General features: G+C 43.0%; 1 protein-coding gene across 2 annotated transcripts; it reads right to left on the reverse strand.

Moving 5' to 3' along the window:
* Nucleotides 1-866: 866 nt before the first annotated feature.
* On the reverse strand, nucleotides 867-13,886 carry spcs2 (signal peptidase complex subunit 2). 2 transcript variants are annotated; one of them, XM_060826367.1, is made up of 5 exons: nucleotides 13,795-13,886; nucleotides 11,097-11,180; nucleotides 9,600-9,760; nucleotides 4,928-5,062; nucleotides 867-4,484 (listed from the first exon to the last, which is right to left on the reverse strand). In XM_060826367.1, exons 1-5 carry the CDS (start codon nucleotides 13,831-13,833, stop codon nucleotides 4,298-4,300), a joined length of 606 nt encoding a protein of 201 aa, XP_060682350.1. In that variant the 5' UTR covers nucleotides 13,834-13,886; the 3' UTR covers nucleotides 867-4,297. The 2 variants fall into 2 exon arrangements, with proteins under 2 accessions (XP_060682350.1, XP_060682351.1); XM_060826368.1 differs by having other exon boundaries at nucleotides 11,097-11,177; nucleotides 13,795-13,876.
* Between the last annotated feature and the right edge of the window lie 1,069 nt (nucleotides 13,887-14,955).

A 14,955-nucleotide genomic window follows, 5' to 3' on the forward strand; every position in this document is an offset into this window, starting at 1 on the left:
TTCAGTCCACTACGTCGCCAATTTTAGTGTCGTTTGCAAACTTACAAACCATACCTATACATTATATATAACAAAAAGCAGTGATGCTCTTGGTCTCATAGTCAACAGAGTACACAATGTGATGATCACCAGGAGATAGCCTTGTCCATGTTTAACCTGATGTCAAGAGACTTCATAGTGTTCACTGTCAATGTTGAAGACACCCAGGGCAACCTCCTACCTACTGTATACCAACACCTCTACTTGACCTATACTATTGATTGGCCAGGACATATCAAGGAATAGTGAGTGTTGTTTGGGACATTATCTAGGCTTTGTCTAGCAAGCAGTTATTCTCTCAGGTCTACACCATTTCTTTGCTAGGGAGGTGCTCATATCCCACATGCCATTGATGGCTTATACACATTAGTGTTTTGGAAACTGACTTATAACAACTACTGAATCTTTACCAGCTGGCTAGGGAGATGAAATATACAAATTTTGGGGAACTTTTTCTTGCTTTTTCCTCATATTACGAGGAAGCAGTTTGGCCCTGAGAAATACTGATCAAGTTGCTTTTGCCTGCTGAGTGCCACTTTGGTTTACTTACACTGAAAACTAACTACTACTCGCTCTCAGTAGGATTTACCCTATGTTGGTCCTTACCTTTACCAAGCTCACACTTGGGAATCGAAGTTGTGATCACACCCCAATAAATTTGCAATTGGAAGGTCAAGCTCAGTGAGGATATCCATTCGCTACTGAATTATGAAGACCGAGTTTGGTGGCCTGTGCAGTTTATACAAATGTAAAATCCAACCGTTGTGAAGGTAAATGAGCACCATGTTACGGAGTATTAAGTTCAAAAAGACAAGACATCCAGCAAATTGTGTTTAGCTAACTTCCTTTAGTTTCTTTTTGAAAAGTAATAGATCGGTTCATGAGGGCAATACTGTTGAAAATTTGTATTGTGAACTATGAGGATAATACAGAGCAGTTGATAAAATGAACAGATGTGTGGCTGTTGAAATTTAGTGCAGTGAATTACGAAGTAATTAATTTTGGTAGAAAGAATATGCACGGGCAACATAAAACAAATGGTACAATTCCAACTTGAATCATCACCATTCATAAAACCCTGGTCATATGTGCTAACATCAGCTTGATAGCTCAATCCATTGTCCTGTAAAGTGCACAGGATAGTTTCCTGTGTAAAGATGCAATGCCAAAGCAAGTTCTTATAGGATAATCACTAACTTTCACAAATTATAAACAATAACATTAAAATTACCAGTGAATGAAGTAGATTTGATTTCAACAGTTTCTAATAGACCAAAGCCAGATACAGCTGAAAATGTGTTGCTGGAAAAGCGCAGCAGGTCAGGCAGCATCCAAGGAACAGGAGATTCGGCATTTCGGGCATAAGCCCTTCTTCAGGAATGTGCCCGAAACATCAAATCTCCTGTTCCTTGGATGCTGCCTGACCTGCTGCGCTTTTCCAGCAACACATTTTCAGCTCTGATCTCCAGTATCTGCAGACCTCACTTTCTCCTCAAAGCCAGATACAACCAATATTCACACTTATAACCTTTTTCCACTCCCAAAAGGGTGGAATGTCATATTACAGGAGTAGCTGTTCATTGGAAAAGTTCAAATCTCCAACAGGGCAGTTTGAAAAAAAATCTATCAGTAAAATATCTTTGAAGCTGTCAGACGGTCATAAAATATATCTATACACTTTGGTACAGTGTGTAACTTCAGTCTAATACGAATATAGATGATTCTCAACTCAAAGTGGTCTCTCAAAATCAAATATTGTACCTAACAGCTACCAATAGTTCAAGATCTACCATAATCTCCTAAGGACATATTATTTATGGTCCAAGCACTCAATGGCAGAGATAGAATGCTTCAGAGCTAGCTTCAGCAAATAGCCAGATCAAAACGATGACAGACCTGGTGGGGCAACACAGACAATGGTATTCTCTGCTTCAGTGCCTTTGCCCATCAAGGGGGCTTGAGGAATGAACAACATTTCGATCTGTTGTTGATTGCATTCTTTAGATTATGCACAATGCAATCATTGTTCAATTTTGTTAGATGCGTTGATCAGACAGCTTCATATTAAATCGAGTTTTGTTGTAACTGCACCGATTCAGGGAGCAGAACATATACAGTATTACTTTTTGACTTGTGTCTTGAAAGATGAGCCAGTCACTACATCATACTCAGCCTCCTATCTGGAACTCTTGTTTGAAGAAGCTGTCTACTACAGCTACTGAATTTACATTAGTTAATCAGAGGAACCTTTTTGGAACTCCTGTTCCAATGTAATTTGCACGTTTTACCTGGAGAATGTGCACCATTACAAATTGTGACATTTGATTGGATTATTTGAAACAAATTTAAATTAGTATTTCACAAAAATATATTCACAAGTTGATAACTTCAGGATACAGCCTCACTTCATACATAAATCACTGCTCCATCATCTACAAACTGGATGCCATATTTCCCCACATTCTGTCAAGACAGCCCTTCAAAAGAGTACTTTCACTGGCTGTTGAGCACCTTTGAGAAATCCGAAGTCACAAAAGGGGCTGTGTAGATGAACACGTTTCTGAGACTTTTTTCCCCAAAGGACACACGAAGGGACAATGCTGCTCCACAAATACGCTCACTTTCACTCATTACACCATTCAGCATTGAAGGGCAAGTTTCTTTAGAGTCATTACAGGCCGATCTACACTTTGACAAGATTTTAGGCAGAACACAAGAGACCGAAGACACTGATTACCGCTGCCTGGGATAGGGTCACAAGCACCCCACAATAAATCTTAGACATTTCCCCTAAATAGAGGCAGCCAACTGCTTGCCCACTGCCTTGTTCTATTTTATTTGATCAATATCAGAACAATTTAGAGTGGAGGGTATAAAAATACAATTGCTTTGACTCTAACTTGCCGAAGGTTTGCTGTGTGAAACTTTAAAGATAACCAGAATAAGCATTCTAGAATAAAGGAACTGAACAATGCAAACAGAGTTTCTGCGCTTCCTCCCAAAACATGTAACCAGCATCTATAAAGATGTGTGCAGTGTTAGTTAAGTAGACATGTCACTTTGTTGAGATCAATTCTCTTCTGAAAACACTGTTGCTAAAGTTTGATTAGGCTTAATCTCCAGGTGGGAATCAGTAATACCAATACAGCTTGGCACTGACAAGAGATGACATCTGTAAAGTGGGATGTCCACCAGCTAGATGTTAGAAAGAAAATTCCATTGCCATTCTTGGAACAGCACTATTTTGAAGAGCAGAAGAAATTGACAGCAGTGATAGTTTGAACTCATCTACCATCACTGGAATTACAGATTCTGATACACTGAAGCTTAACCTCACCAGACCCATGTCCTTGGAGTCACTGAGGGACAATATGCAGTAGCTGCACTGGTTCATTCTCTAGCTCACTGCTCATTATTTTAGTGCAAATGGGCTAGAAACATTGTTAAGAATTTGTCCACAAGACAGCCCCCTTCAAACATCATCCCAGCAGATTACAATTTGGACCTACACAGCCCATTGGAAAATCAATCCTGAGATACTGGCCAAAGTCCACTTCTGCCTAACAAAGTGCACAGCTCATGACATCAAACAGTCCAGTCAACAAATTCCTCTAACTCCCTACTCAAAGTGAGCACAACTCCAAAGGGTTGATTGCTCTGTGGTATCTGGCACAAGTCAACAATCTCAACTGAAAGACCAAAACTGGTTCATTGTCCCCTCTGTTACAGCTCCCCGGAATGATGGATATTAACAAAGGATAGTAGTTGTTGACAAAACTTCATGTGCAAGGAATAAATAGTATGTGTCACAGCAGTAGGAAGGTTGCACTGTATTTTCTCAAGATGGTAGTCTGTATTTGAACATCTATATTTTCCAAGAATGCATCCTTGCTATCCCTTACAGCCAGTCCTCTAACTATATTGGAACACGAAAACCCTTTTGCCCATCCACAAACTCCAATTCCTAGGCACCAAATCCATCATTTTTCAGTGGAGACAGTCTAAGGTTGGACCAGACCAGTTGAAGTTGTGGCATCACATCTGACCCTTCCACAAAGCTGAAGGCATTGTATAAATGCAAGTTGCTGCGGCTGAACGAATTTGGAAAATGTGAAGTGCTCCTCCAACCCAAAGGAGAATCAGTGTTGAAGAGGGTGCAATCATAACAAAGATATTTCCACAAAGTGTTTTTTTTTCTCCCCTTTTCTTTGCAAGCATTATCTCAGCAATACAACATAATGCAAAGAAGCACACGTTCTTATTTAATTTTTTTCTTCTTCCCCAAGGAATCATGAAGCTTGGACACTTCCACCTCAAACAAATCCATAACCAGGGTCCCAGACTCATCAAAGAAGTACTCGAGAGACTTGGTGAACTCCCTCTCCCGCTCCTGGTTGGTTCGCCCATCAATGAAAGTCATCTTCAAGGTGTACTGATCATCAAACCTAAAACAGCAGAAATTAATAATATGCAAAATAAAAGTGAGAAAATAATTCAAAATCAGTTAGTACTTTGCAATTATTCCCACAAACAACTTTCAGTAAAGACTGTTGGTGCAGGGGCATGTGGTTAATCTTTCAATGGTTGGCCAGACAAATCAGCTCTGAAACCCCTCATCTCTATAAATAAGCTATGAGCTGCTTGTTAAAATATTGGTGGCCAGTGACCAACCACAGCGGCACAGCCAACGCCCAGCAATATGAAAGATTCTGGTGCATTTGCTGAACCTTTCAGCCTCAAAGAACAAGTATGAGACTAGTCTGTTCCGTCAAACAGGGCTACCTCCAACTGCTCAGTATCATTGTATTCAACCAAAATTATCAACTGAAATAATTAAATAGTTTGAGATTAAAATGAACTTGTCAAAAAGAGAAAATCAATTCAATACCTCCGCAGAGATGACGAGAGTTGCCAGATGTCACCGGGATCCAATCCAGCTGGGTCTTTCTGTATGGCAATTAAAAATATGCTTCTTTCTTTGTAAGAGGTATAAAACGTAAGAATCCCCATCATAACAAAATAGGTATAGATATGTTAAAGAAAACCAGAGATTTTAGCACCACTTGCATGTGTATAATTAGAGAAGTCACTTTCTTATTGAATGTCCGAACATGCTGGAAAAGTTGAATGATCTACTCAAATAAGATATGAAATACTTGCTGAATAGGATCAAAGCCAATCCTCTCTCAATGCCATATTCCTGCTTTCTCCACATATCCATGGTTGTCTTTAAAGTCTAAAAACATATGGTTCTTTCTTGAAAATATTCAGTGACTTGGCCTCCAACATTGAGGTGCAGAATTCCACATGCACAATACTCGAGTGAAGAAATTTATTATCTCAGGCCGACACTGTCTACCTCATATCTAAGACTTTGCCGCCTAGTTCTAGACTCCCAACCAAGGAATACATCCTCTCTGCACTTAGTCTGTCCAGCGTTGGTAGAATGTCATATGTTTCAATTAGATCCCCTCTCATCCTTCTAGAATTTTGTGAATACAATTCCTGATGAAGTGCTTTTGGCCAAAATACCGATTTTCCTGCTCCTCTGATTCTGCCTGACTTACTGTCCTTTTCCAGCACCACTCTAATCTTGACTCTGACCTCGAGCTCTAGTGAATACAGCTAAGAGAAAGTGAGGACTGCCGATGCTGGAGATCAGAGCTGAAAAATGTGTTGCTGGAAAAGCGCAGGTCAGGCAGCATCCAAGGAGCAGGAGAATCGACGTTTCAGGCATTAGCCCGTTAGCTTGCTTGGCACACCTTCATTCCTGAAGAAGGGCTTATGCCTGATACATCGATTCTCCTGCTCCTTGGACACTGCCTGACCTGCTGCGTTTTTCCAGCAACACATTTTTCAGCTCTAGTGAATACAAGCCAGTCAATCAAAATCTCTCCTCAAAGGACAGCCCTGCCACCCCAGTATCAGCCTAGTGAACGAACCTCTGCTGCACACTCCATCGAATACCAAGTATATCCTTTCTTGGGTAGGGATACCAAAACTTCTCACTGAGGCCCTAACATCTCTGCCCTTAAACTCAATTTCTCTTGCAAAATACAATTTCTTCCCTAATTGCTTGCTGCACTTGTTTGTCTGCTTTCACTGACTGGTATTTAAGGATATCTAAATCCCTATAATACCCTTCTCCTTGCTGTTTTCCACATCAAAATGCTTAAGTTCATAATTAGCTTTGAACTGCACCAGCACTGTTTACCCACTCAACTTGTTTAAATCACATTGAAGCCTCCTTCTGTCAACATTACCCAATTTTACGTTATCAGCAAACTTGGAAATGTTGAATCTGGTTACCTCATGCAAGTTATGTATATATTATGACTGGCTGAGCCCCCAATCACTGATCCTTCTGGTAGTCACTGTCTGTCACTTGGAGGAAACAATTTATTTTCACACTGTTTCCTGTCTGTCAACTAATCCTCTATCCAAACACGTACATTATCCCACCCCATGTGTCTTAACTTTGCTCTTCTGAGGAACCTTATCAAAAGCCATCTGAAAATCCAAATGCACTCCCTTATCCATTTTACTAGTTACAATCTCAAAAAACTCCAAAAGAGGGGCAGCACGGCGGGTCAGTAGTTAGCACTTCTGCCTCTCAGCACCAGGGTTCCAGGTTCAAATCCAGCCTTGGGCAACCATCTGTGTGGAGTTTGCACATTCTCCCAGTGTCTGTGTGGGTTTCCTCCGGGTGCTCCGGTTTCCTCCCACAGTCCAAAGATGTGCAGGTCAGGTGAACTGGCCATGCTAAATTGTCTGAAGTGTTAAGTGCATTATTCTAAGGGGAGTGAGTTACTCCAGAGGGTCGGTGTGGACTTGTTAGGCCAAAGGGCCTGTTTCCACAATGTAGGGAATCTAATCTAATTTGTTCAGCATGATTTGCCTTTCATAAGTCCTATTAATGTTTTCCAAATGTTCTGTCATTGTTTCTTTTATAACAAACTTTCATTCTCCCCAGGACTGATGTCAGGCTAACATCTGTAATTTTATTTTTTCCTCAACTCGCCCTTTTCAATAGTAAAGACACATTCATCAACCTCCAATCTGTAAGAACTACTCCAAGGTCTATAGAATTTTGGAAGATGACCATCAGTACATCCACTGTTCCCAGTGTCACTTCCTTTACTACATATAGATTTAGACCTTGGTGATTGGTCATCCGTTAAACTTATTTATTTCCCCAGCACAACTTTCTTACCAGTACTGATTTCCTTTGATACCACCCTCTCACCAGACCACTAGTTCTCTTACATCGCCATTTACTACTTTTTTTACAGATTAGATTAGACTTACAGTGTGGAAACAGGCCCTTCGGCCCAACAAGTCCACACCGACCCGCCGAAGCGCAACCCACCCATACCCCTAACCTAACACTACGGGCAATTTAGCTTGGCCAATCCACCTGACCCGCACATCTTTGGACTGTGGGAGGAAACCGGAGCACCCGGAGGAAACCCACGCAGACACGGGGAGAATGTGCAAACTCCACACAGTCAGTCGCCTGAGTCGGGAATTGAACCCAGGTCTACAGGCGCTGTGAGGCAGCAGTGCTAACCACTGTGCCACCGTACTTGTTCCACATTTCTTAGATAATCATTTCTCGTGGGCAATTAGAGGTAAGTAACAAATGCTGGCCATCCAGTGATGCCCACATCCTACAAGAGAATTAAAAACCTCACTGATTTTCCTAAACTATCTCAGTCTACAGAATCAATGTTGTCACACACAAGACCTAAACTTCAAGTGGCAGTTCTGCTGAGAGGACATGGCAAAGATTTTTATGGCTTTTCTTAAAGTGGTTGAAACAGAATCAAAATGGATTTCTCATGGCTACAGAGAAAGAGCAAGCTGACTGCAAGCAATTCAGCTAATTGAAGGGTTCTTTTCAAAGACTCTGCAGAAATTCCATGGTACAAACGCCATTTTTCCTATGCTATAAGATTCTGTAAATGAAGCAAAAGAATGAGATAAATTTTATTGCCAGCCATATGGAAAATGATTCAGAATTAGTCCGAGACCAAAAATTTTCTTATCGCCAACAATGTAGAAAGGTGGCAGGCTAGTAAACTAAATTTCGAACATTTGGGGTGAAACTGCCCTTCCATCATGCCCATCACAATACATTGGGGAATTTCCCTTGAACCTTGACATTGATAGGGTCAGGACAGACATCACAAACTGGTGCAGCCTAATATACACACAGGTCATCAGATCACTGGAGTGGAAACCTTCTCAACCTCTTTCAGGAGTCCAAAGGCACTGCCAACATCAAGTCTGCATTTCTCTCCAATTAAATATTTTGAGATGCAGCAACAATTTTAAAATCACCTTATTTTTAAAACCAAGCTGTAGACTAAGTTAACTGCTGCGGCATTAACCGCCTCAACCTCTCCACCCCTCTCACCCACTCCAACCTCACCCTTGGAACGTGCAGCCCTCCACTCGGGGCAGCACGGTGGCACAGTGGTTAGCACTGCTGCCTCACAGCGCCAGGGACCTGGGTTCAATTCCCGCCTCAGGCAACTGACTGTGTGGAGTTTGCACGTTCTCCCCGTGTCTGCGTGGGTTTCCTCCGGGTGCTCCGGTTTCCTCCCACAGTCACAAAGATGTGTGGGTGAGGTGAATTGGCCATGCTAAATTGCCCGTAGTGTTAGGTAAGGGGTATCTGTAGGGGTATGGGTGGGTTGCGCTTCGGCGGGTCGGTGTGGACTTGTTGGGCCGAAGGGCCTGTTTCCACACTGTAAGTAATCTAATCACTCCCTCCGTTCCAATGCCAACCTCACTATCAAACCTGCAGACAAGGGAGGCACGGTATAGTTTGGTGCACCGACCTTTACGCCGCTGAGGCTAAACGCCAGCTCGCGGACACCTCCTACTGCCCCCTTGACCATGACACCACCTCCCACCACCAAACCATTATCTCCCAGACCATCCATAACCTCATCATTTCAGGGGATCTCCCATCCACCGCCTCCAACCTCATAGTCCCACAACCCTGCACCGCCCGTTTCTACCTCCTGCCCAAAATCCACAAACCTGACTTCCCTGACCTACCTGTTGTCTCAGCCTGCCCCTGCCCGACCGAACTCATCTCTGCATACCTCGACATGGTCCTGCCCCCCTTAGTCCAAGAACTCCCCACCTACGCCTTCCACCTCCTCCATGATTTTCGCTTCCCCGGTCTCCAATGCCTTATCTTCACCATGGACATCCAGTCCCTGTACATCTCCTTCCCCTATCACAAAGCCCTCTGCTTCTTCCTTTACCGCCGTACCAACCAGTACCCTTCCACTGACACCCTCCTTCGACTGACTGAACTGGCCCTCACTCTGAACAACTTCCAATCCTCCCACTTTCTCCAAACTAAAGGAGTAGCTATGGGCACCCGCATGGGCCCCAGCTATGCCTGCCTCTTCGTAGGATATGTGGAACAGTCCATCTTCCGCAGCTACACTGACACCATCTCCCACCTTTTCCTCCGCTACTTCAATGATTGTATCGGCACTGTTTGTTCGTAACTGTTCACTACTATATAGAAAGGATATGAAAGGACACAACCTGCAAGGACACTCTTCGACTCAGGAAAAGGGTGCATGTAGTCCCAAATAAGTGCAATTATTGCAAAGACACAGGAAATTGTGCAAATGAGGAGTCGCCCATCGATCAGTCCATAATTCTCCTCATACCCGTACTTCTCCAAAAGGACCTAACAAGAAATAAAAGTGATGAAAATTATTGAATCAAGAGCAAATTTATGTTCAAGATTAAATCTCTGGACATGACTGTAATGTTAAAGGGTTATACTGTACTGTCTTTCTCCAAGAAGCTGAAGATTCTGGAAGTGAGTGGGGGGGGACATGCATGCAGGAATGTGGATGACCCACACTTCATTTGGGCAAAGTTAGAAAACACACATTGCCAGGTTATCGCCCAACAGGTTTATTTGGAAGCACTAGCTTTCAAGGTGCTGTTCCTTCATCAGGTGGTCAGGGTACCCGCAAGCATTACCAACTAGCCTGTATAAAGGGGATGTGTTTCCTTTGTTTGGGGCTCATTTGACTCGACTTTGCATGCTGCAAAGTGTGTCAAAGAGGTCACCTAGCTTGTACAGGCTGTGATAAACTTGAACAGTTCCCAGAGGTTGGTGTGTGCACCTTGCATGCGAAAGATCAGGAAAAGAACTTAACATATATACACAATAAAGAGATAAAACAGTAAATGCTGAAAAGTATGCAGCAGGCCAGGCAACACCTGCAGATAGAAACAGAGTTAAGGCTTCAAGACAATGACTTCCATCAGAAAGATACTAAGTATATTTGGACAATTACTGATGAGCATCTACTCCCGATACACCAATAGCAAGAGTAAATATTGCAACCACATTACAATATCAATGAAGTGGAAGTCGGCAAAGCTCCAGAGGACCACAAGCTGCTCTCAATAACAAGAGAACTTTGGTTTGGCTGCATATGGGATACTGTGTACAGTTCTGGTCACTGCATTATCAAAGGGATGTGGATGCTTTGGAGAGGGCGCAGAGGAGGTTCACCAGAATGCTGCCTGGTATGGACGGCACTAGCTATGAAGTTGAGGAGATTAGGATTATTTTCATTAGAAAGGAGGTTGAGGGGGTATCTGACTGAGGTCTATAAAATCATGAGAGATATAGTCAGGATGGATAGCAAGAAGCTTCTTTCCCCCACCCGCCCCCCCCCTTTTGTTCTTAAGAGACAACTGGTGGTAAGAATAGCCAACAGTCTCCACATCTCAGAAGGGAGGCAAGGTGGAGAAAGCAGAGATTTTGCAGTGACCTCAGCCAGTAAGGGAATTAAATCTGCGTTGTCGGCCTCACTCTGCATTGCAAACCAGCCATGTAGCCAACAGAGGTAATAAACCCCCAAATAAAACAAAGTTATCAGTAAAAATAGGTTATCTTACTACTTCAAACCTAATGTGTAATGATTAGAGGATTGCCCTGGTTTGGCAGGGGATGCAATTAGCTGTAAACAAATGGCAAAGATTCTATTCTGCTATTATCTTACCTTTTTAGCAGCATCGTCCAAGGCATTTTTCACAGCTGCACCATCCCACTTGTCAATCTTAATTGGCTTGTCATCGATCTTCCACTAGGAAAAAGTGAGACCCAGAAACAAAATCAGCCCATCACAGCAGGGCAGATTATTTAAAAGAGCTACCCATTTAGTCACATTCACCTGGCTTCTTCTCATATGCTCTTGACAAAATGTATCTGTTTCCTTTAGAAATATTCCACTTTAAAAAAATCCACTGCTCGTGATAGCATTCTATCTTTTCAGCCATCCCCTTTCTTTTTGATAAGATTCAGGATCCCCATTATTGCTTCAGTGAGAGTAGTTGTTTCCCTATTATAAATGATCATTAAGTTTTGACATTTAATGGATGACACTTTCATCCCCACTGTTTTAAGAAAGGGGGTAATATCTCAAATGGCGTTTCTTAATGTGTTAACATCTCTGATGAACCCTGTCCATGGCTTTTCTTGATGCCTCCAGTTACCCGCCCCCTAAACACTGTCTCACTCACCATAACACCAGCCTTAAACCCCCCCAATTATGTTTCTTAAAAGCAACTTCTTTGCTGGTTCAGTTGTTCAGTTTGTCATGCATCCACTCATTTTCAGTAGTGTGCTTCAATTTTATTTATTCTCCTGCTCAGCAAATTGCTTGTTCCTCGATTTGAGTTTTCCAACAGCCCAGACCTAAAGACTACTGGCTGAGCAGAAGAGGACAAATATATTAAGCAAAATTCTGAAACTGAATAACAGGAAAATTGCAAACTTAACGATATCACTAAATAGAATTGCTAGCTCAAGTTTATAACTCTGCACGTAATTTGTTAAAATTCATATCACTGAAACCAAGAAATAAAGTGCCTTCTTCAGTATCTGAAAATGTTTGAAACAAACAAGGGGACACTAAACTGAGAGATTATCCTTTTAGAACAGAAAAGATTTGTTTCTGAGGGTTGTGCAACTTCAGCACACTGCTCCAGAAGATGCTGGAGGCATTTATTGAATCTACCTCGGCCTTAAAAATATTAATTCTTTTAAATCGGGGAAATCAAACATTACAAGGGCAAATGAAGATGTGGAATTCAAAACAAAATGAGCAGCCTTGGTCTTAAATGACAGGTCAACCTCAAAAAGCCAATGACCTACTCCTGTGAATGCATATATATGCAGCCCTAGGGAAAAGGGAGGACTGCAGATGAGTCAAGTGTGGTATTTGCTGGAAAAGCACAACAGGTCAGGCAGCACCCGAGGAGCAGGAGAATCGATAATTCAGGCAAAAGCCCTTCATTGGAGTTTTGTTGGAACCTCAATGGTCTGAAACAGAAATTGACTTTTCTGTTCTCAGAAGCTAACCTTTGCTGCACATCTTCAACTTAATTCCCATACTCAGTGTGTTACTCTACCAGCTGGGCGAGAGAGATCTGAGTGAATTAACTATATGAATTGTCACAACATTTATTCAGCATTTAACTGTAATAGAACACCCCAACTACAAAACAAAAGCTACCACCGCAGATGAAGATATTTAGATAAATGAAAATAAACAGGCTTTAAGGAGAGCCTCAAAGTAGGAAAACAAGTTAGAAACTTGAACAAATTACAGAACTTAGTGCCTGAGAAACTGAACGAACAAAGGCAGGGTAATTAAAATTTGAGATGCTCAAGAGACCAGAATTAGGAATATTAGGATTGCAAAACCAGAGATTACATACAGGAAGGATACAGTTAAGAAATTTCAAAACAAAGATGAGAACTTTAAAACTGAAATGCTACCTGACTGGTTAGCACATGTCAGCAAGTACAGTACTGACAAACAATACTGCAAATTCAGGCACAATCGGCATAGATAATTAACAGGCATTTATAGTTATGGTTATTTTACCAAAAAAAGTCTTTATTTCCTCAAATATGCAAATACTGTGTATATTAAGAAAAAACAGAACCATGCAACACCTCTAAGGTTCACTGTACTGCTTTAGTGGGCCTTAGAAATGTTCTGCTCACAAACACAAAGATAGTGCTCAAGGTAGACGTGCGACATCGGTACTTTCTTTATTTTTAACTGTACTGGCTTAGAGCCCGCCAAGTTTGAAGAGTGTAAACATACCGCGTTGCAGAGGTCAGGAGCTACACTTTATTAAGGATAGGTCAGGCTTATAGAACCAGATGGGACAAAGTGAGGACTACAGATGCTGGGGTATCAGAGCTGAAAATGTGTTGCTGGAAAAGCACAGCAGGTAAGGCAGCATCCAAGGAACAGGAGATTCGACGTTTCGGGCATAAGCCCTTCATCAGGAATAGAACCAGATGGCTGGATCAGTGACATATGTTATGGTTTACCGTGAGAACACAGCTGCGTAACTGAGGAAGCGAAAGGCCACGTCGGCCATCTGCTCATCTGGAAAGGCACCAGGCCAGAAGCCCGGACGCGGGGTGCCGCTTGATGCTTCTCCATTACCCGGGGCTGCAGATAGCTGCGTTCGGAGCGGACTGGCAAGTGACCGTCCGCCGTTACCGCCCGAAAATAAAACACCCAACTTATCTCTCTCTTCCCAACTCCCGTCGTGGAAGAGAAACCTCAGACCGATAAAATGAGGCTTCGCGAAAAAATACTTTTCACAACAGGGGGGAAAATATATATAATTTTGTCCGTATATTGCTGGATAGAAAAGGACATCCACTCGACTCACTTTGGACAGAAAACCGCTTTTTCCGCTCTTCGCCGCCATCTTGTCTCCTTCGGCCGTCCGCGAAGGGGGAGGGGCGGGGTAGAATAACGGTCACGAACGCCACGCGTGTTCACGGGATCCAGCCAATCCCAGACCGAGCCGACCCTCGTGCGTCACAGGTGAGCGCGCGGCAACATCACGGCACGTGACACGAGGTGCGACTGCGGTTGGCGGATTGCGTTTGGGCCAGCCTTGGGCGGGAGGAACGTAAGGACTACATATCCCAGGGTCCATGGCGCGTGGCTCCCCATCTCCAAGGGCCGGGCCGGTCGTGCAGGGTATTGCGGGAGATGTATGCTCATGTCCGGAAAGGTTTGTGGGTGGTACTCGTCTTTGAAATCTCTCTTTCGCCCAGGCTGGATGGTGTGGTGGTTGCCATAGTGACGATAGCCGATTGCTGAAAATTCACCATTCAGGCTGAAGCCGCGCAATTCCAAGGCAGAATAATCATCCTCGGACAGAAAAGAAAAACATCAGCTAAGCAGCGCTGAACCTTTAAGTACAGATGGTGTCTGTCAGTCACTGCAGGTAAAGGTGGACAGCGTCCTGACTGTGTACCTGGAGGAGGAATGGTTTCCTGTCATCATGTAATATAGTCTGGGAGATTTTACAAAGTCATGCGGATTATCGTGTCCACGCTGGTCATCAAAGATCCTATTCTAATCCCATTTTCCAGCATTTGGCCCTTAGCCTTGGATGCAATGGCCTTTCAAGAGGTCGTCAAAATAGTTGTTCCATAATAGTTGTTCCATGTCTGAGTTTCCTTCTCAATTTCCCCCTCAATTCCTCTCCTTGTTTTGAAACTGTACCTTCTGGTATTGATTCCTCTGCTAAGGGGAAAAGGTCTCCTCCTCTCTGCTCACATCAGAACTTTGTTCATCTCAATCAAATCCCTCCTCAGTCTTTTCTGCTCTAAGGTAAACAATTTAAGTCTACCTAATCTTTTTTTTAGATTAGACTTACAGTGTGGAAACAGGCCCTTCGGCCCAACAAGTCCACACCGACCCGCCGAAGCGAAACCCACCCATACCCCTACATTTACCCCTTACCTAACACTACGGGCAATTTAGCATGGCCAATTCACCTGACCCGCACATCTTTGGACTGTGGGAGGAAACCGGA

Source organism: Hemiscyllium ocellatum, chromosome 6, assembly GCF_020745735.1.
Source record: "Hemiscyllium ocellatum isolate sHemOce1 chromosome 6, sHemOce1.pat.X.cur, whole genome shotgun sequence".
Taxonomy (NCBI): Eukaryota; Metazoa; Chordata; class Chondrichthyes; order Orectolobiformes; family Hemiscylliidae; genus Hemiscyllium; species Hemiscyllium ocellatum.